Source organism: Asterias rubens, chromosome 16 (genome assembly GCF_902459465.1).
Source record: "Asterias rubens chromosome 16, eAstRub1.3, whole genome shotgun sequence".
Taxonomy (NCBI): Eukaryota; Metazoa; Echinodermata; class Asteroidea; order Forcipulatida; family Asteriidae; genus Asterias; species Asterias rubens.
Genome location: NC_047077.1, coordinates 3,768,372 through 3,791,146, shown reverse-complemented (window position 1 = coordinate 3,791,146; position 22,775 = coordinate 3,768,372). Strand labels below are relative to the sequence as shown.

Here is a 22,775-nt window from a genome sequence, read left to right as displayed (position 1 = left end):
TGACTAAGTACAGCACTGAGTATTTCCTTATTGTTATTGATGGCTAAATATGGATGATCAAACTTTTAATCACCTAACAAAAAAAGCTAAATGTCAAATAAAAAATTAGCACAATTGGTACACACTTACTTCAGGTTTCTCCTTGTTGAACAGTGATGAAAGATCAAAGATAAAACACTATTGATAATGGGTGAATACATGTATATGGTAGCAGAGGAATATTGGTGAAAGTAACGTTATCACTTTAAAGACAGTGGACACTATTGGTAATTAGTCAAAATAGTTATTAGCATAAAACCTTACTTGGTAATGGGGTAATGAGACATTTGTAGTATAAAACATTGTGAGAAACAGCTCCCTCTGACGTGGAGTAGTTTTCGAGAAAGAAGTATTTTTCCACGAATTTGATTTCGAGACCTCAAGTTAGTTTAGAATTTGAGGTCTCGAAATCAAGCATCTGAAATCACACAACTTCGTGTGACAAGGGTGTTTTTTCTTTCATAGTTATCTCGCTTAAATTTTCACAGGTTTGTTATTTTATGTATATGTTGTGATACAGCAAGTGAGAAGACTGGTCTTTGACAATTACCAGTAGTGTCCACTGTCTTTAAGTTGATTGGTACACATGCAGGGTACCATTATACAAACGGACAGCTTAAAGTGCTATAGTTAAAACCACTACTCTCCGGGAGGGACCACCGCCAGTGTGAACCTTCAAGTAAAAACAGTCAAATTACAGTTAAAATTGGTTTTTACCATTACAGATGTGTATTGCTTTTAGACACAAAGGAGCAACTGTTGCTCGTATGTAATTGGTTGTTGGTTCCTATTGGGTTATACATTATTTGCTATTTTGTACTACATTGTTTGCTGCTTATAACGCGTCACATTCACGCAGTCGATCAGTCAATATATTACATATCATAATTATGATGCGCTCTAAACCAATCAAAAGGAAGCACCTTTGTAGGCCTGCCATGCGTTTTGAAGCCGTTTGTGCATCTGTTGTGCACATCTTTATTGATAATTCGGCCTATTGATCAGTATTAAGTTGACAAAATCAAATGGCCCCTACCAGGACTTCTATATTATTCTAGTTTTATATTCATAACGATACCCCGGAGTTATTGTCTAATATGATAAGTTTGTTATAATTCTTAGTTTTAAACGTAAATAGTAGGCCTAGCATTGCGCTTGGATCTTCACTTGTTTGTTTGTGAGCAGTAACTACAAAGGCGAATTTAAACTAACTGCTTCACTGGGGGGGGGGGGGGGCTTCCATTGTATTTATTTCTTGTGCTTTCGACTCATCGTTGTCAGACCTACAAGAATTTGGTCAAAGTTTGGTCGTTTGTTCGGATCTTTCTGCCAGCATCGTAGCATCAGGTTATACCTGTAAAATAACGTTCGATCATCATACAAAGTATTAAACGAATAGCGTAAATAATATGGAAGTCTTATATAGCGCACGTATCTACCAAACAAGGTACTCAATGCGCTGAGTAAATACAAACTTTCAGAAAGATAGGTTATTGCAGTGATGAATTTTGAGACCCAATTATTTAGCACCTTATATGGGTTTACAAGGTGCCTAAGCCAGGAACACCAGGGCGAACCCCTTCGATAAGTGCACTGGGTTCTTTTACATGCTTTACACAACACATGGGACCAACGGTTTTACGTCCCGTCTGAAGGACGAAGCAATGGTAAAGTGTCTTGCTTAATGACACAAGTGTCACGGCTGTTTAAAAATGTTTTGTGAAAACTCAGTGTTTGGTGTAAACAAAGTGTACATTTACTGTTTAAATCTGGTTTGCATAAGTTCATTAATGTTCTTTCTTAAAGAGTACAGAATTGGTAAGAAACACAAATCGTGAAGAACACAGATTTACATAAAGCTTGTATACAAGGTCTAATGATGATTACAGTAGAAAACATTTCTGTCTGAACTGTCTTATTTGAAGAGAAATAAATATCCAATTTCTAGTTTGGAGTTTATCGCTCATAAAAATGTAAACAAAAAGGGTTAACCTTCCAAAGAATCTTTACCTAAGCCTAACTTTGCATTTAAATTGCAAAATAGAAAAACTGGAGAGGTATAAACAGTGAGCGTTTTATTTATGTATTGTTGTTTTTAAATCGATGTCATGCAAAATGTGTAGGTCCTCTGTTCGTTTTTTGCCATTTTCTTGAAACTCAGATGGCCGATCAAACTTCTACAGGTTTGTCAGTTTATGTATCTGGTGGACTACATAAAGTGCTTACACTGCCAGCAACTGTTTTGTTGACAAATTAAAATTATGTACTTTTTCTTTTAAGATCAAACGCAAAAATGAATAGACCATTGTGACAATATATTGAATTGCAAAACAAAACAACAAAGATCTTTGCCCATGTAATACTTTTCATACACCAAATGAACCTTGATCAAATAAAACGAGTAAATAAGACTTATCATAATTATTACATTTCATCAGAACACTTCCTTGGTTTAGCCAAACGGTAACCAGTCGTCAACATCGATAGTAGATCCTGTGATTCAGTGCTAGCGTATGGGGTCTGACCTGTTTTGAAATAACATCGTAGTGTCAAGTAAAACATCACATTGATTTCTTTACATTAAAATAAACTCAATCAAGCCCCTTCCCGGAAGTTTTTACCAAATATTTATTTGTAATACACAACAAACAATAGATTTACATTGTTTTGAGACAACGCTGGCGGATTGATACCGTTTTAATAAAACATTCATCAAATATTTAAACGTTATAACAGCATTTTCATTCTCTTCACAATCTTCTGAACTCTGCTCGATCCCAGCTGGCAAAGAACAATCAACAAATTGAGAGATCTTTCAACCTTCATGACTTGTTTTTCATTTTGAGTGAACTATTTTATACTAATGTTTCTTTTTGTTTACTATTTTTGTATCTTCGTAGTTAGTTCATTTACACTTGTTTAGGCCTGTCAGTATTTTTAAAACAATTGATTTGCTTGATCGTCCGAATCAATAACGATTAGTCTCTTTAATTTGTAAAATAAACGATGTATTGACAGATTTAGTTTCGTTATTCCTCCAACTTTATGAACACTAGGGACTATTAGTCGAATTATGTTTATTTCAAACATACCCAGAGATTTTATTTCCCAGACGACAACTCCAAACGACCACCTGGTCAACAAAATCAGATTAAATAACTTTATGAAACCTAGTCAAATTGATGAGATGGTTTGAGAAGTTTGATTTAATTGTAAGAAACAAGTGTTCATTAAGTTAAGGAGAATGGACAAGAAAGTGTAGATTCGTTGGATTCAAAGGCAAAATGTAATGTTTAAACTGTAAATTTCCTTTTAAAGTTAAAATAATGTTTTCAGCTTTTTTTGCACATCATGTTATCTTTCAATTTGGAGAGACATTCATTTCAAGTTGAAAAAGCACTTTATTTTGCAACGAATCTACAGTTAATCAAAAGAATGACGTCACAGATTATAGTTTTACTCGATAATGTCTCATTTAACCAAATTACACAAGAGACTCACCTATAAAATATTCAATTCTCGATTAAAGTTTCAGTAAGTCCTGCTTTTCCTGATTCTGTGGTGGTTATGTGTGGGCTCAAAATAAATTATTGGTGTGAAGGGCTGCTCAACATTTTGACGTGCACTATTGAAACTTTTGTACAACTGGTGGATTTGGATCACATTTGATATAAATAAGGCTTAGCTTTATACAATATTCTGATTATCCTGTGGTTGTGTTTCGACCTTTCTTAAGGCAATGCAAGCTTGCGAAGCTAAACGAAGTAAACTGGTCTTTTCAAGTTACACGCAATATATTGTATACGTTGCATTGCATTCTTCCGATGTAGATATCAAAGCCCAATGTCAGCTAATAGGTTTAAGGGAACGTTCGAACAATCTAATGGTAACTGCTTTCTTAGATTGTTACATTTGAACTCGAAAATACGAAAGCAAATTTTCAAAAATATTGCAAGGCCTATTTTAGTAATGTACTGTACTTTGCAAGGCAGTAACGGACTTAAAAAGGTAGTCTTTTACTTACACATCACTCATTGTAGTGAATGTCTTGTTAGTCAGTGACTCCAGGGCCCAACAGCGACAAGGATCCCATACCTGAGAACAACCAACAATCGCCGTTTAATGTTCATGAAACATCAATCCAAATTGAAACATCAATCCAAATGTCAAACATTCTTATATTCTTGTATGTATCAATATAAACCACAAGGGAAACCGACTGGGTAAATTTTTAAATGATTTTCCCCGGCTACACGGCAGTTAACGGTTGTATGGCTTCTGACATGGCACCCCGAACAAAGATATTGACAAAATAGGGACACCGCCAACACAGGGCTAAATAGCTCAGTTGGTAGAGCGCCGGCACGTTAAAGGCAGTGGACACTATTGGTAATTGTCAAAGACTAGCCTCCACAGTTGTTGTATCTCAACATATGCATAAAATAACAAACTTGTGAAAATTTGAGCTCAATCGGTCATGTAAGTTGCGAGATATTAATGAAAGAAAGAAAAACACCCTTGTCACACGAAGTTGTGTGCGTTTAGATGGTTGATTTCGAGACCTCAAGTTCTAAATCTGAGGTCTCGAAATCAAATTCGTGGAAAATCACTTCTTTCTCAAAAACTATGGCACTTCAGAGGGAGCCGTTTCTCACAATGTTTGTTACCATCAACCTCTCCCCATTACTCGTCACCAAGAAAGGTTTTATGCTAATAATTATTTTGAGAAATTACCAATAGTGTCCACTGCCTTTAATCCGGAGGTCGTTGGTTCAAATCCAACTCTAGTTCTATTCCAATTATTTGTTCAACCCCAAAAATCATAATTGTATGTATTTAATCATGATTAAGAAGGAATGCTCTTAATGATTGATTTGTCGACATTTAATGTTCAGCCTCAGCCTGATTGATTTACCTCAGAAGTCTCGACGTAAATATCGGCTGATTTTGACAGTCCAATCCCAGTAACCATGGCAACCATGTCATTATTGAGGACGATGTTCCTCGATGACAATTCGCTGTGAACAAACTGAATATATAAAAACATTCTTCATCATGTTTGGTATGGAAGAAACTGAACGCAAATTGTCATGTTAGTCCCACACTTTAGTTAACCAACATTTGGTCGCCTAATTGCTATGACAATATTGAACATTATAATATACATTTAGCCCTCGGGACTCCCAAGTAGACGATTGTATACACTTTACCAACTTATTTTATTCATTTTATTCATACATTTTTTAGCAGAAATCAATCACGAGTGTGTATTTTGTCCACAGGTAAATGTCACAGACCAGTATCCTCACATGCTGTCTCCCAACATTTTCATAAAATAGCAAACCTGTGAAAATTTTCACTCAATATTGGTCATCGAAGTTGCAGGAAAAAATACCCTTCTTGCACAAAGTATTTTTATTATTTGATGAGAAAACCTCTTCCTTAAACTGTATGTCACTAACTTCGATTTTTTTTTTACTATCAACAGCTGTTGTTATGTTTTTATGCTAACAATTATTTTGAGTAATTACCAAAAGTGTGCAGTGACTTTAAATTAGACCTTTTCCAACTGCGGTTTGTTTAAAGTTATGATCCTGGAAAAGATGGTTGCTTTATTGTATAGGTTGAAACACTAGCGAGACATACGTACGGTACCTCCAAATGTGACACTGTCATGAATTATAAAACACGTATGACCTGATGGTAAGGCATACATACCCCGGATTCAGCAATGTGTTGCATCCCTTTAGCAACATCCAGAGCAAACTGGAACAGATTCGCTGGAGACACCTTGGTCATTTCTTTGTCCTGGTTGCTTCTTAAGAAGGAGTGTATGTTACCTTTTGGTAGATATTGCCAGGCAACATACCACACGTCTAAGAGATAATTAACGTGCTGTCAAATTCGTTTCGAATGTTTAATTCAATATTAATACTTTATTAATCAAACTATAGCCTATGGTTATTGTTGGAACACATTAAATATTGGGTGTGTTGTCGGAAGGCGATGGCTAGTCATTTTAAATATATATATTTTTTTATATAGCCAACAAGTTGTTTGTTTTGTGTACAAAGATAAATTTATTAAACAAGTTAACGAAAAAAGGGAAACGACCAGATAAATAACTGCCAAACAACCCGAACAGCCCAAACAACCCGTGCACTTAAACATACACCAATGTAGACAACAATTTTACAGCAATAAAAACTCACCCTTTTTCAGACAGGCTCCCAGAATGCTCACAATATTTGCGTGTTTACCAATAGTAGACATTGCTCGAAACTCTTCCATGAATTTCTCGGTGTCAAATGCTGAAGCATTTTCTTGATTTAAACACAAGGAAAAACATTTCATTAACATCAAGATAACACCATCAATTACACACCTACATAGGTACGCTCGATCCCCCTAAACTTCCAGTCCTTGTTATTATCATTTTTCGTCTATTAATATCTAGAAAAGAATCAAAACAACCCAAACGAATGCATTCATTTAGTCCTAATCTATTTTGTAGTTAAAACAATACAAACAAAACAAAATAAGTCAGGTCCTTTTTGTCTCCTGTTTTCCCCTTTTGCTGGTAAAATAATACAAGCATGGAAAGACAACAACTAAAACACGTGTCCCCTCATAGGTCTTGCAAACAAAAGCGAAGCGATGACGTGTTCACTTTGTCAAACAAATATGTATCCCTTTGGTCAAAATCATCATGTCAATGGATAGTCAGACCCCATGCACAACATAACCCAAATAAGTCTAGTAACCATACCTTCAAGGTGAGTAATCGCTGCTAACTTAGTGACCTTATCTTGTAGCTTCACTACACCTTTGCGTATTTCCCCATAGTGTCCATTGCCCAAGACCTTCTTGAAAACCAAACTGCTCCATGGAATTATCCAGCTGCTAGCCCAGGGTACTGGACCAACTTCCTCGTAGATATTTGCCGAACTACTTGCTACGTTTTCAGTATTCTTGTGCTCATTTGCTTGTGCAGTGTTTCCATGGCAATCCAGTGATACACTCAGCTGCCCAACGACGCTGTTCTCGTACCCATTCTGTTTGTTGTAAGTATTCAAATGAATAAAAGTTACTACCGACCGCCACTTCCTTGCATACAGAGAATTGTAAAAGCAGGATTCTACCAAATACCCAGGATTCTACTGCGAAAAGAAAAATTACGATTGCGCCAACTTTTCAAAAGCATAATCTGAGTATAATATGCCCCCCCCCCCCCATTTCAAATACAAGTGGCATGTACGGAGGGACACAATAGACTTTAAAGTTTATCACAAATTTCAGGGTCCGTACTTTCGTCAAGAGTAATGAAATATAATTGCAAATTTCTTATCTGCTACTACAACCTCAACAAGGCATATTTTGCCAACAAGTTTCGTGTCTAAGACAAGCCGTGAATTCCTTCCATGCATAATGATGTCGATATCAACGTCGTTGGTGTCCCTTTTGGTCATTGAGTTAACTCACAAAAATGATTTTCTTTTTATATATATCAAAGTTGGGGGGGGGTGTGCACTTGTGTCAATGTGTGACCTCAGGGGCAAGTAGTCATGACGTCATTATTTACGTCTTGTGTGTCCCTTCAAGGCCACCATAGGGGTCGGTCACTGCAATCAGGAGATATGATTGATACTTGGAGCAAAGTGTGTCGTAAATTATTACTCGACATTGATTCAAAAAGTCCCACAAACAATACAATACAAGTTTTATCGATGTTTTACCATTTCATGAGCAACTTCTTTTCGCCTCTTCGTATTTCTCTGCTTCCTCGCAATAATATTTGCCCCTTTGTCTCTCTGACGATGCCTCCTTCTGACTAGTATGACCCCACCAACGCAATGACAATGACAATCACTGTCAAACCACTTGCACTAATTACTATAATTAGAACATTGCTGGATGTTTGAGATTTACCGGATGCATTTGTAGTCGTTCGATCATCTGAAACCATAGACGACGGCACTTCTTAAGAAGATAATTCAACGGAATGTTTTTTTTCTACCAGTGGTGTCATTGCAAACATTACGTACATTTAAAAACATGAATAAGAAATGGTCAGGTATACCAATGACTTTGACGACCCTTTCGGAAAAGACACCACAACAAAATGCTGAAGGTGGGGTGAAAAAAGAGATCCAGTGAAACAGATGACGATGGAAATGAATATGAAGATGATGGAAATGTTTATGAAGATAATGAGGAAGACGTAATGAAGAAGAAAGTTGTGAAAGAGTCGATTATGAAGTAAATGGTGGAGATAGTTTTAAAGTTTAGGTTGGAGATGTTTCGGACACGATAATAGAGATGATAACTATTGATTATAGATATAAAATAGGCCTATGCAGAATAAATGAAGATATTGATAACCGTTGAAGGAGATGAAGTCAAACAAAGCAAATGTAACCTGTTACTGTGACTGTAAAAGTGCAGTTAGATGTAGCCCAATTTCCAGCTGCATCAATAGCTGAACATATGACATCTTGAGTACCAATCATAAAGTCACTGCCAGACTGTGGTGTACATACAATAGTTGGAGCAACACCAGTAGTATCACTAGCTGATGGATTAATCCAAGTCACCATTTTGACTGACATCCCAGCTTCTGCAACTTCATCTATATTTGACGGACAGGTGCCAGCTTGAAGTTGTGGAGGCTCGTTATCTACAAAGACCAGACATAAAACGTCAAATAAAACTGACTTTTACAAATTTAAAGAAACGGTTCAAAGTTGATTGATAATGGTTTATGTATATCTAATAATCAGCATAACAAAAATAACCTTTTAAAAAAGTTTACAAAAGGTTCAAGACAAGGGTGGGGTAATTTTTTTGACACCAAATCAATACATTTGATAACAATGAGAATGTGTTAATGCACCTGTACACCAGGTTCCATCTCCAGTGTAGCCAGCTCTACATGTGCACGTATGGCTACCTTGTGTGTTGGTGCAGTCAGCATTCACGTGACAGCCATTCGAGCCGTCGCTGCATTCGTTTACATCTATTAATCAACAATCATACTTGTGTTACAATTATTCATTTCAAAATACTTTTGGGTATCTACGAAGATCAACTTAAATACGTTTGAATTCAAACCACCATTAGAAGTTGACAAGGTTCAAGAAGTGTTTGTTGTTGACAGAAAGTGTCATAACGATTAGAGGTTAGCCACTTTGAAAGTGACTTTTTGTCGCTATTGGCTTTCCCTGCCAGGGTGTTGGTGCAGTCAGCATTCATGTGACAGCCATTCCAGCCATCAGTACATTCGTTTACATCTATTATTCAACAATCATACTTGTATAACAATAATTTATTTCAAAATACTTGCAAAAAGGTATACATTTCTACATAGTCACGTAATGGTTTTATCAGCGAAGTTTGTCAGTTCGGCATGTGAGCATAAGTATGCATAGGCTATACTTTGCAATATTGCGTCCGGTTTGAACCGGAAGACAAGATTCATTTTTTTGCAGCGTTTGTTGACTTTTTGAAAAACCAATGTATAAGTGTTTTTCAGGATTTTAAGAATTGTTGTAATATCGAGGTCAATGGATGTGACATTTTATGTAGTGTAGGTGTACAATTCAAAGACTTTTCTTAAAGACACTGGACACTATTGGTAATTGTCATAGACCAGACTTCTCAATTTGTGTATCTCAACATATGCATAAAATAAAATAAAAACCTGTGAAAGTTTGAGCTCAATTGGATGTCGAAGTTGCGAGATAACTTTGAAAGAAAAAACACACTTGTCCCACGAAGTTGTGTGCTTGATTTCGAGGCCACAAAATCTAATTCTGAGGTCTCGAAATAAAATTGGTGGAAAATTACTTCTTTCTCGAAAACTACCTTACTTCAGAGGGAGCCGTTTCTAAAAATGTTTAATACTGTCAACAGCTATCAACTTATTAGTTACCAAGTAAATTGTTATGCTAACAATTATGAGTAATTATGGCCTACCAATAATGTCCACTGCCTTTAAGACGTGGATTGTAAAAAAAAAATGCAAGATCAATGGTGTCGTCTCTGTGCAAACCTTTTAGCACACTGTTTCTACAACCTGGTGCAAAAATTATGCTTAAAATAAATGATAAGTGCTTATTGAGATTTGAATTAATGAAATTTTCAACTTGCGATTTCAAACGGAATTCATTTTAAAAACGGGTTCTTGTTGTTTGTTAAAACTATCAACGATTTGAAAAAGCTCAGTACTTGTAAATACATTTAAAAGCAACATTTAACCACTGCTGGAATTTCGACACCCTGTTCACAGTGTGATCTTCAAGATTTCGGCCGTCTCTATCCCTCTCTTTCAGTTAAAAGGAGGGAATTTAGGGTTGAAGTATGACACGATTTTAGCCGATTCTGTTTCGTTTTACAGCGGAGGGAAAGGAAGAAGCACTCTTACCTGTACATCGTGGAGTACTGTAGCCTGTCCGACAGCTGCATTGGTTAGGAGCAATGCACGTCCCTCCATTAAGACATTATGGATTACACACAGCTGGAAATCATCAAGAAAACATGGCAGGCATTTTAGTCCCTTGAAATTCTCTACGAAACAAATTTTCGAGGGAGCGAGGTACCGATTCGTTATGGCAGGATGTGATAACTTATATTCCCGGGAATTTCAAATACACGTCTTCCAGTGCAACTGGTTATCTGTCAAAATTATACTTATCACAATATATCGCCGTATCCCGCCTCTGGTATTGATTGGTTGTATCTCTGTCCTTACTCTATGGTTGTGTCAATAAGTATTAATTAAACTCAAAGTTGATATGCGGAATTCATAACAGAATGCCTTATTTTACCTTATTTGAAGGGGGACAGAGTGGCATTTTTCATTCACGAAGGCAAGCACATCCAAAAAAGTATGGGGTAAGAGGTCATGAATAATATTGTCTCAAGAAATATAATTTAACTTGATTGTTCAAAGAAAGAACTCTTTGATGTTTACCCTTGTTAGACAAGATGTACTACTTGTACAGTTTATATCTAATACTAATGTTGAAATAAAGCAAATCGAAAAGTTTCACACTATTTTGGTTTGCGAAACTTTAGGTATGCCTAAATTAATCTCAATGTATGTTCCCTCATACTATAGGCCTACATCTATTTCTTACGTGATGTACATGTTGTATTTGTGTACCCAGTCCGGCACTGGCATGTATTAGGTGCGGTGCATGTTCCTCCGTTAAGACATGAAGGGTTGCACACAGCTGCTCATTTAAAAATAAATGAAACAAATAAACAGGGCTATTACTTTGTTTTTAAGACAATAACCATTACATTTGAAATGTTGTCGTTTTTAAATTACTCTGAGCTTCTGACCTACGTTATAGAACCATTTATCAAATACTATATTAAAGCATTTAGAGAACATCTATAAGAGGGCGCATCGCTTTGATGACAGTTTTTAAAACTTTTGCCTTACCCTGGACGGCCCCTGCCTACAAAGAATTATGTCCGAAGATTTAAAATAAAAAATAAATACAACAAATCTATTAATACGTAAGTGTACAAATCCAAGGTCAAAACGTTGTCATCTCTACGCAAAAGTACTGTTTGAGATTTAAATCGGAAGTCATGGAAATATTGCTGTGTGTGTGAGAATATCAACGACTTGTCCGATGATGTCAAGATTCTGGATTTTTTAAATCTTTGAGTTTTTATTATTTATTTTTTAGATTATCGTGTGTTTAAACGGCTCAGTTCGTTGTATATGTATTAAAAAGCAAGATTTAACCACTGTTGGATTTTCGACGATGTTTTCACAGTGTGATCTATAACATTCCGGCCGTCTCTCTCTTTCAGTTAAATGAAAATATTGGGGGGGGGGGGGGCATTTTAGACCATTGAAATTTCCTACGAAACAAATTTTTGAGGGAGCTAGGTATAATTTCGTTCGCGGGAAGTGATATTTGTTATCCTCTGGAATTCCAAATCCACGTCTTTGAGAGTGCAACTGGTTATCTGTCAAAATTAAACTTATTATCACATTCCGGATAGGTCTAAACGGACGTGCAGCCTAATCTCTAAAAGTTAAATTTAAACCTACACAATGTAAGTTTTCATTAAAATGACATTGTTTCACTTTGTTAACGAGCTTCAATCGTTCACAACCAGTCATTGTCTATGTCACGAAGTGATTGCATTAGAGAAATTATTATTTGTAGGAACCTTTAAGTTTGCCATTCAAGAGAAACAGGACTTTGGTTTTGATGGCCAACGTGTAAAGTTCGTAGGGTTCAGCTCAAAGAACTCGCATTAATCAATGACTTTCCCTCCAAATCTAAGCTTCAGTTTGCAATAAATGATGGCTTATTTAAAGTCACCTGGAAATATATTTTTTTCTTTCAAACATAAGAGTATATGCTTACGAACAATAAAACTATTTTTTTAGTAATTGTTTGTTACGATTTATATGTTTACAAAATATATAAAGTTGTTTGGGGGGCTGACTCCGCCTACCCCTTTTGTGACGTCAATCGAGGCAGACTTTGCCTGCAATGCGTATAGTAAACACACGTGCAAAGTACATGTACGTCCAAGTCGTGAGTTGGTACATTTCAAAAAGTGTTTTTCTGCATTCAGCAGAATACACTTGGTCGGCCTTGCCGGAAAAAAACGTACAAACTCACGACTTGGTCCGTACATGTATTTTGCAATTGTGTTTACTCTACGCGTTACAGGCAAAGTCTGCCTCGATTGACGTCACGAACAGCGCCCTCTCGGGTCGGGGTCTACTCTTAAATTTGTAACTAACATAAGAACTGATTTTTTAAAACCTTCGTTAACTGTTTATTCACATTCCACTCATCAAAACACATATAATATTAGTGACAAAAGCTTTATTTTGAAAAAATACCACTTCCAGGTGACTTTAAATTGAAAAAAAAAATCGGTTTCGCGTCTACTGGCAAACAAGAGTACTTGTACGGATAAAAAAAAATCAAGAAATCGTCTAACTTCCTCTCTGCAACGATTAGCTTAAAAATATGGACCTAAACGAAGAGCACACACTAGTTTAACTTACGTGTGGGACATCCGGAACCAACGGACCCTTGCCATCCAGCGCAACACCTATACTTTGTAACCTCTCTGCAAGTTAAGCAAAATAACACGTTTCAGTTCTGTTCAATTTATCTAAAACTAAAGCCACTTTTAAATTTAAATACAAGTTCAACGATGTGTGAATACCCCCCCCCCCCGTTTTGCCGTACAAAGGAAACAAACATTACATAATTGTACACATTGCGAGTCGGTTTTCAATTTTAGACTTAGAAAGGTTTGCGGTTACACTATTGTTAGTTGCATGATCTTGATGCAACTTGGCCTACTATCCTTCAAGTCTTTCCGCATTGTAGTACATACAACACAGTTATCACCTTTTCGACCATCCAATTGACTATCCTTTGTCCTCACTACTCTGATCGGTTCTTATCCACCACATTTATTGTTTGTAAATGTACATTGGACGAAACAATTCCGATCACCACGATAATATAGGAGGTTAACCCACAAAATCACCTCGGGCGCATGCACACTTTCAGACTTTGTGAACGAATTAAATCAGAGAGAAAACAAACAAAAAACAATTATGCGGAAAGTATTATTTCAATGACAAATAATACCAACTAAACGTGTATAGGTTGCTGACTTGTTTTAATTCTACTTAAAAAACGTCATACATGTTTTGTTTTTGTGTGTGGTTTCTACCGTACGATTGTCCTAATTGGAGCCTATAGTGCTACGAATGGATTACCGTGTCGTTAATGTAGGAGTATTTGACACCCTAATTAGTCGTAGCTGCAGCCACCAATCCAAATATGGCATTAGCGTTTTTAAAGACTAAAAGTAAACAAACCTGTAACGAGTACATAGGAACCAGCCAAACGGGCCACATCGAGACTTATAGGTTTCAGTTACACTGTAACTACAGGTAGTACCTCTGCAAGAAAATGTAAAAAGTTGTATCACAATGTACACGATGCATGGGTTTTAAATCAGGAAAATATAGGTTTTCGTGGCCACTTTCAGCAACAAACTTAATGAAACATTCAATTTCATTAACACGCATACAAATTAGCTTACTGGCCCTAAATCAATCAAACTAGGGTTTGTTTTTATCAAGTTGACAACTCTTAAATTGAACTTCCACTATACCACGCCTATCTTAACGTTATTGCATGACGTCATAATTCTTGCCCCAAAATGAGGCGTGTGTCCGCCATGGACACACGCCTCTGGCCTATGGCCTCGTTTTTTATTTGGGTTAGAATTGTGACGTATACTAAGTAAGAGAGGCGTATTACACTAATTGATACAATTGATCAAGTCCCGCTTCCTTATGAAATTGAATAATCTTATTTTGACAAGTCAATGCTAAACTGGTAAAATTGACTTACTCCTTTTAACGGTTGAACAATAATTCAACATAGCGTTAATTTCAGTATACAATATTCACGAGCATCTGATGACGTCGTTATTACATCACTGTTCAGTTTTTAGTAGTTACACAGTAATTGTGTAGCCTATTTTTTTTGTAAGGGAAGAGTTGCATTTAATCGCATAATATTGCGTGGTTTGTTGAACAATATTTTGAGTTTAGAAGATTCAACACTGCTGTTTACGACAAGCTCTGCCGTGCTCCAACCACTCTAAAAACTAAAGAGTTGAATCCAACACTTGCATGAGTTCGGTGAGTGACTACACTTTGAAAGTGTTGGATCCAGTATTTTGTTTGTTAAATCTAGCATTTTAACATTTTGATCCAACGCAAAAAGGGTTAGTTTAACAGTTTAAGTGTTATTTCAACATTGCTCAATAAATTCCTTTGAAATGTTGGATCAGCTTTTTAAACGTTAAACTGGATGCTGGATCCAACACTTTCAAAGTGTAGTCACTCACCGAACTCATGCAAGTGTTGAATTCAACTCTTTAGTTTTTAGAGTGCACGACGTGGTGAAAAACATCGCACGCTTGCCGTGTCGAATCGAATCAACCCCAGAGAGACGCAGTCTGGAGGGGGGAGTCCGGTCTCAAGATTTATACATAGGCACCGGCACGTTAAACCGGAGGTCGTTGGTTCAAATCCCGCTCTAGTCAATTTTCTTTGTTCAATCCAAAAATCATTTAAAACAAATGTTCCCAGTCAGTTTCCCTTGTGGTTTATTATTTGATATCTGATATAAAAAAGTCGCATCCCCTTAAGGTGATCCCCTGTCTGCCGCTTCCCAGGTTGTATCGTTACCCGGGTGTGATCCCTGGCTACACGGCAGTTTGCGGTTTAATGGCTTCTGACAGGCACCCCCGAACAAAGATATTGACAAAATTGGGAGACCACCAACATAGGGCTAGATAGCTCAGTTGGTAGAGCGCCGGCACGTTAAACCGGAGGTCGTTGGTTCAAATCCCGCTCTAGTCAATTTTCTTTGTTCAATCCAAAAATCATTTAAAACAAATGTTCCCAGTCAGTTTCCCTTGTGGTTTATTATTTGATATCTGATATAAAAAAGTCGCATCCCCTTAAGGTGATCCCCTGTCTGCCGCTTCCCAGGTTGTATCGTTACCCGGGTGTGATCCCTGGCTACACGGCAGTTTGCGGTTTAATGGCTTCTGACAGGCACCCCCGAACAAAGATATTGACAAAATTGGGAGACCACCAACATAGGGCTAGATAGCTCAGTTGGTAGAGCGCCGGCACGTTAAACCGGAGGTCGTTGGTTCAAATCCCGCTCTAGTCAATTTTCTTTGTTCAATCCAAAAATCATTTAAAACAAATGTTCCCAGTCAGTTTCCCTTGTGGTTTATTATTTGATATCTGATATAAAAAAGTCGCATCCCCTTAAGGTGATCCCCTGTCTGCCGCTTCCCAGGTTGTATCGTTACCCGGGTGTGATCCCTGGCTACACGGCAGTTTGCGGTTTAATGGCTTCTGACAGGCACCCCCGAACAAAGATATTGACAAAATTGGGAGACCACCAACATAGGGCTAGATAGCTCAGTTGGTAGAGCGCCGGCACGTTAAACCGGAGGTCGTTGGTTCAAATCCCGCTCTAGTCAATTTTCTTTGTTCAATCCAAAAATCATTTAAAACAAATGTTCCCAGTCAGTTTCCCTTGTGGTTTATTATTTGATATAGGCTATAATTATATTATACAAAACTTCACGTAGGAATACTCAACTGTGAAAAGGCAAAACTGGTCGCCATCAGGAGTGCCACACAAGCGTAGAAGTTATCCATCGTGCTCGACCGGCAGCAGTTAAATCTGTAGAGACAACAACATATAAATAACTGAACTTAAATATTACAACATCAAGAGCGGTTTTTAAAACAGAGAAAGTTAATGTCTTATCTTGTTCGTTTTTGGTGAATTATCAGAAGTCACACTCATAGCTCTTAAACCTTTACGATTTGAAGGCGAACCTTCCAGTGTGCTGTTGTGGATCTACTTCCTCTTCAGTATGGTTATTTGGTTATTGTTGTGCAGGTTCATGTTGAGGCACACAATACAATAATTTGAATATTGGCCAGGTATATCGTACTTCTGTCTCTTTTGTGAACTCTTTCCTAGGTACAACGGAAAAGTGTACGTGTGAAAATGGTGAAAGCTACTTCTACTGTATTTTTCATCTGATGCGAAACAAGCAAATTGCAGCATTGTTCCCACGCAAGAAGCCAGACATAAAGGTCCCATTCGCCAGCCTTATGTAAATAAGGATTTTTGGCACTTTTCTGCATAATGCAGTCTCACTGTGATTTAAAGGAATGTTGCAGAATTGGTAAGAAACAAAAATCGTGAAGATCACATATTTCCATAAAACTTACACAGTCTAAAGATGATGATAGTTGAAAACATCGAATGAAATATTTCTGTCTGAAATGTCATAATGACGAGAAATAAATAATCTAACTTCGCGTTTGGAGTTTATCGCTCAGTGAGCGTTTCATTTTGGCATCGATGCAATGCAAAGTAATCGGTTTTCACTGTTCTCTCGTGACCCAGATGGCCGATCGATCTCAAACTACAGGTTTGTCAGTTTATGTATATGGTGGATTACATAAAGTGCTTACACTGCCAGCAACTGTTTTAAAGAAGCCCATTTTATTGACGGAAATGTATATATTATTGAAAGCGTGCATAATTGCTCCATTTCATCTCCATATAAGGTGACCTGTTTCATTTTCAGTTCCCATTTTCGACCCTACTTTTGGCTTCAGACTAAAGGCGCAAGAGTGATGTTGACTTATGTTACCATTGTAGCATTGATGGAAATGCGAATCGACTACACTCCTGTCAATACCAAGAGATACTTGCAACTAAGGTGATCATAGAAGTTTCGTTCACTTGAATATTTGGTTACTATTTGTATTCTGTCAAGTTTTGGTTACAGCTTCCTTGAGACAGATTTAGTGTAAGCCTAGATGGTCCTAGTCACAATCAATTTATAACAACTTTATTTGTCCATCACAGATTACAAGTAGAATATGAGCCTCTAAAGGGATGGGTTAAAAAAATAATTGTTTGAATCCTCGAAATTTTATTTCTTTCCCCGAAACCATTGTTATAATTATTGCACTGTCCCATTGGTGCCAATTGGAAAAATCATAGGTTTCACGGCACGCCACTTATACTATCTTGCGGCCATCACGTACGGCCCCAACTTTTTGCGGCAGCCACTTATCTTCTGAACACAACTTTTTATCTTGTGGCCACGACTTATTATCTTGTGGCCACTACTAATTATCTTGCGGCCGCAACGTTGAAAATTGCAATCAAAACTTATTTTCTAGCGACCACCACTAATTAACAATTAACACTCGGCCACAACGTACTATCTTGCCGCCCAAACTTATAAAGTTACAGTGAAAACGTTCTCTATTGCCGCTACTGCAATTTTTAATTTTGCTCATTCGTCGCCGTCAATTGGCACTTTAAATCTTCACCTCCGAAAATGCCAAATGGCTGAATTTTCTAGCTCTGTTTGTGTGAGATTAGTCGTAAACTTCCGCAATCACTTGTTGCGGGCAGCCCCCCCCCCTCCCCCGGTATGGTCTTGATAGAATTTGAACTCCGTCACTGTTTTGTTTTGGCTGGCCGAATAGTAAAGGTGTGGCACTCGAAAACTAAGGGGTCCCGACCAGGTTCTAATCACGGTTGGTTTTTTTTCTCCCGAAATGGAAACGGTTTTTAGCATTTTGGGCAGTTTGGGCATAATTTCAATATTGTGTCCATCACCTTCAGCATTCGTCGGCCGTGATTATCAAAGCTACCAATCACAAAGTCAATTTCCTTTTAATTTTTATCGATAGAATGTATCGAATGTGTAATTAGCAGCAAGTAACATAAGTTGTTATGTTGTGCATTATTACAGAACATTCAATTTGAGTTGCACGCTATTAATTTGTACTTCCCCCCACGTGCTAAAATGTGTGTACTTTTTAGTATTTCGAAAAACCCTGTAACATATAGTAACCATGTGTGATGGTGGCCGAGTGGTTAGGGCGTTTGACTCGAAATGCAATGAGGTTTCCCGCGCAGGTTCGAATCCTGTCCACGACGGTTGTCTTTTTTTGTTTTATTGATCGCGTCTGTAGATTAAAGAGCTGATAAAGTTAAAATGTCCAGTAACTCTCGGCTGGGCGTTGTGGCGTGCGCCTGTAATCCAGTTACTTTTGAAGCCGGGGTTGGTTGGATCGCTTGAGTTCGGGAGCTCTGTGTGACCTTGGTCTATGACGATCGGGTGTCCACGTTAAGCTCGGCACCGACATGGTTAGCTCGACGGAGGTTGGGCTGACCAGGTTGACTGATGAGGGACGTACCGGCTCAGGGCGGAGACGCAGCAGGCAAAAGTCCCCGTGTGGAGCAGTAATGGGATTGCACTCGAGAATAGATGACGTCACACAGCCCAGACAATATGGCGAAACCCAATTCTTTTACTAATATTTTAAATTAACAAAAATATCTTGCTTTTATACATTACAAATACGAGATTAATGTGGCATGCCTGATCAGTTTAATTGTTGTTTTATCGTCTTTAAATAAGCGGATATGCCGTTATAACAACGCGAACAAGCAGCGTAAACTTGTCAAAGCTTAGAGGGCCGGACTGGGTCCCTTCTAAAGTGGTTTATTTTGTAACTTGTGTCATTAGATTATGAGCGAAGTTTTTTACCAGTGTGGCTCCGTGGATCATGACTAGATGTACACCGCCGTTGTCACAGAGAAGTCGGTCACCCCGTACAACTCTAGTGTACTACACCAACTTCATCTTACATCACGACTGACATCAACAAGCTGAAGTTATCAAGACGGAACACCAAAAGCCAGTTAACGAGAACACTAACGATGATGGACCGCCTGGTGACAACCACCATTACTAAAAAATTGTTTTATTGTTCATAAGCATATACTCTAATGTTTGAAAGAAAAAACAGTCTAATTCCAGGTGACTGTAAGGCCCATTGGTGCCAATTAAAAAAAAAAAAATGTTTCACAGCAAGCCACCTATATCTTGCGGCCACCACTTATTTTTTTGCAGCCGCCACTCACGGCTCCAACTTATCTTCTGACCACGACTAATTATCTTGTGGCCACTATTTTGAAAATTGCAGTCAAAACTGTTTTTCGAGCGACCACCGCTTTTTAACATGCGTCCACAACGTACTATCTTGCCGCCCGAACCTATAAAATTAATGTAGTAAAAAAGATTCTCATGGCCGCTGCAATTTTTTATTTTGCTCATTCTTCGCCGTCAATTGCACTTTAAATCTTCACCCCCGAAAATGCAAGAAGGCCGCACTTTCAAGCTCCGTGAAAAAAGTTCAAAACTTCCGCAATGTTGCGGGCAACCCGCCCTCCCCCCCCCCACGTGTTGTCTGGGTAAAATTTGAACTCAGTCACTGATTTGTTTTGGGTGGCCGAGTAGTGAAGGTGTGTGGAACTTGAAAACAGACGGGTCCCGACCAGGTTCGAATCCCGGTGTTGTTGTTTTTTTGCAGTTTAGGCATGTTTTCAACTGTGTCCAACCACCAACATTCGGCGACCGTGACTACAAAAGCTACTAAACACAAAGAAGGCCTAAATCTCCTTTCAAACGAGTTGGGTTTTTTTTCTATTTATATGTTATTGTGTTTACTATTTTGACCAGTTTTCTGTATCGAATGTTAGCAGCAAGCAACATATTTGTTACTTATTTTGTAGGCCTACGGTTTATACAAATAATGTATACAAATTGCCATGTTTTGCTTCTACATTTAAGAACATTCAATTTGAGTTGCATGTTATTTTTTATTTTCACCCGTCTCGCTAAATGTGTGTACTTTTTAGTACTTCGAAAAATTCAATAAATAGTAATCATGTGTCGTGGTGGCCGAGAGGTTAAGGCGTTGGACTCGAAATCCAATGGGGTTACCCGCGCAGGTTCGAATCCTGTCCACGACGGTAGTCTTTTTATTTATTCATCGCGTCTGTAGATTAAAGAGCTGATAGAGTTAAAAATGTCAAGTAACTCTCGGCTGGGCGTTGTGGCGTGCGCCTGTAATCCAGTCACCTTGGAAGCCGGGGTTGGTTGGATCGCTTGAGTTCGGGAGCTCTGTGTGACCTTCGTCTATGACGATCGGGTGTCCACGTTAAGCTCGGCACCGACATGGTTAGCTCAGCGAAGGTTGGGCTGACCAGGTTGACTGAGGAGGGACGTACCGGCTCAGGGCGGAGACGCAGCAGGCAAAAGTCCCCGTGTGGAGCAGTAATGGGATTGCACTCGAGAATAGATGACGTCACACAGCCCAGACAATATGGCGAAACCCAATTCTTTTACTGATTTTTAAAATAAACAAAAATCTTGCTTTTATCCATTACAAATACGAGATTAATGTGGCATGCCTGATCAGTTTAATCTATTGTTTTATTGTCTTTAAATAAGCGGATATGCCGCTGTAACAATGCGAATAAGCAGCGTAAACTTAGAGGGCCGGACTGGGTCCCTTCTAAAGTGGTTTATTTTTTAACTTAGGTCTAAAGATTATGAGCGAAGTTTTTACCAGTGTGGCTCCGTGGATCATGACTAGATGTACACCGCCGTTGTCACAGAGAATTCGGTCACCCCGTTCTACTCTTGTTTACTATACCAACTTCATCTTACATCACGACTGACATCAACAAGCTGAAGTTATCAAGACGGAACACCAAAAGCCAGTTAACGAGAACACTAACGATGATGGACCGCCTGGTGATAAACACTATTACTAAAAAAATTGTTTTATTGTTCATAAGCGTATACTCTTATGTTTGAAAGAAAAAACAGTCTATTTTCAGATGACTTAAAGGCCAATTGGTGCCAATTAAAAAAATCATATGTTTCACAGCAAACCACCTATATCTTGCGGCCACCACTTATTTTCTTGCGGCCGCCACTCACGGCTCCAACTTATCTTCTGACCACGACTAATTATCTTGTGGCCACTATTTTGCAAATTGCAGTCAAAACTGTTTTTCTAGCGACCACCGCTTATTAACATGCGTCCACAACGTACTATCTTGCCGCCCGAACCTATAAAGTTAATGTAGTAAAAACTTTTTCTCTTGGCCGCTGCAATTTTTTATTTTGCTCATTCTTCGCCGTCAATTGCACTTTAAATCTTTACCCCCGAAAATGCAAGATGGCCACACTTTCAAGCTCTGTGAAAAATGTTCCAAACTTCCGCAATGTTGCGGGCACCCCGCCCCCCCCCCCCCCACGTGTTGTCTGGGTAAATTTTGAACTCAGTCACTGTTTTGTTTTGGGTGGCCGAGTAGTGAAGGTGTGTGGAACTCGAAAACAGAGGGGTCCCGACCAGGTTCGAATCCCGGTTTTTTTTTTTTTTTTTTTGCAGTTCTGGCATGTTTTCAACTGTGTCCAACCTTCAACATTCGGCGACCGTGACTACAAAAGCTACTAAACACAAAGAAGGCCTAAATCTCCTTCCAAACGAGTTTTTTTTTTTTTCGATTTGTATGTTATTGTGTTTGACCAGTTTGCTGTATCGAATGTTAGCTGTAAGCAACATTTGTTACTTATTTTGTAGGCCTACGTTTTATACGAATAATGCATACAAATTGCCATGTTGTGCTTCTACATTTTAGAACATTCAATTTGAGTTGCATGCTATTTTTTATTTTCACCCGTCTCGCTAAATGTGTGTACTTTTTAGTACTTCGAAAAATTCAATAAATAATAACCATGTGTCGTGGTGGCCGAGAGGTTAAGGCGTTGGACTCGAAATCCAATGGGGTTTCCCGCGCAGGTTCGAATCCTGTCCACGACGGTAGTCTTTTTATTTATTCATCGCGTCTGTAGATTAAAGAGCTGATAGAGTTAAAAATGCCAAGTAACTCTTGGCTGGGCGTTGTGGCGTGCGCCTGTAATCCAGTTACCTTGGAAGCCGGGGTTGGTTGGATCGCTTGAGTTCGGGAGCTCTGTGTGACCTTGGTCTATGACGATCGGGTGTCCACGTTAAGCTCGGCACCGACATGGTTAGCTCAGCGGAGGTTGGGCTGACCAGGTTGACTGAGGAGGGACGTACCGGCTCAGGGCGGAGACGCAGCAGGCAAAAGTCCCCGTGTGGAGCAGTAATGGGATTGCACTCGAGAATAGATGACGTCACACAGCCAAGACAATATGGCGAAACCCAATTCTTTTACTGATTTTTAAAATTAAAAAAAAATCTTGCTTTTATA

The 22,775-nt window shown here is 38.4% G+C and overlaps 1 protein-coding gene, 1 long non-coding RNA gene and 3 other non-coding genes across 5 annotated transcripts; 3 read left to right on the top strand and 2 right to left on the bottom strand.

The window, feature by feature from the left end:
* Positions 1-539: 539 nt before the first annotated feature.
* LOC117300962 (angiopoietin-1 receptor-like) lies at positions 540-9,243 on the bottom strand. The gene is made up of 11 exons (XM_033784830.1): positions 8,933-9,243; positions 8,459-8,716; positions 7,776-7,995; positions 6,809-7,094; positions 6,252-6,362; positions 5,758-5,915; positions 4,955-5,068; positions 4,064-4,134; positions 3,132-3,172; positions 2,468-2,564; positions 540-1,393 (listed from the first exon to the last, which is right to left on the bottom strand). Exons 3-11 carry the CDS (start codon positions 7,776-7,778, stop codon positions 1,288-1,290), a joined length of 987 nt encoding a protein of 328 aa, XP_033640721.1. The 5' UTR covers positions 7,779-7,995; positions 8,459-8,716; positions 8,933-9,243; the 3' UTR covers positions 540-1,287.
* Positions 9,244-9,269: 26 nt separating this feature from the next.
* LOC117300960 lies at positions 9,270-11,266 on the bottom strand. The gene is made up of 3 exons (XR_004520249.1): positions 11,178-11,266; positions 10,463-10,555; positions 9,270-9,329 (listed from the first exon to the last, which is right to left on the bottom strand). It is a non-coding gene; the product is annotated as an uncharacterized LOC117300960 (long non-coding RNA).
* Positions 11,267-18,539: 7,273 nt separating this feature from the next.
* On the top strand, positions 18,540-18,620 carry Trnas-cga. Its single transcript has one exon. It is a non-coding gene; the product is annotated as a tRNA-Ser (tRNA).
* A 1,800-nt stretch (positions 18,621-20,420) lies between these two features.
* Positions 20,421-20,501, top strand: Trnas-cga. The gene has a single exon. It is a non-coding gene; the product is annotated as a tRNA-Ser (tRNA).
* Positions 20,502-22,282: 1,781 nt separating this feature from the next.
* Trnas-cga lies at positions 22,283-22,363 on the top strand. The gene has a single exon. It is a non-coding gene; the product is annotated as a tRNA-Ser (tRNA).
* Positions 22,364-22,775: the final 412 nt, after the last annotated feature.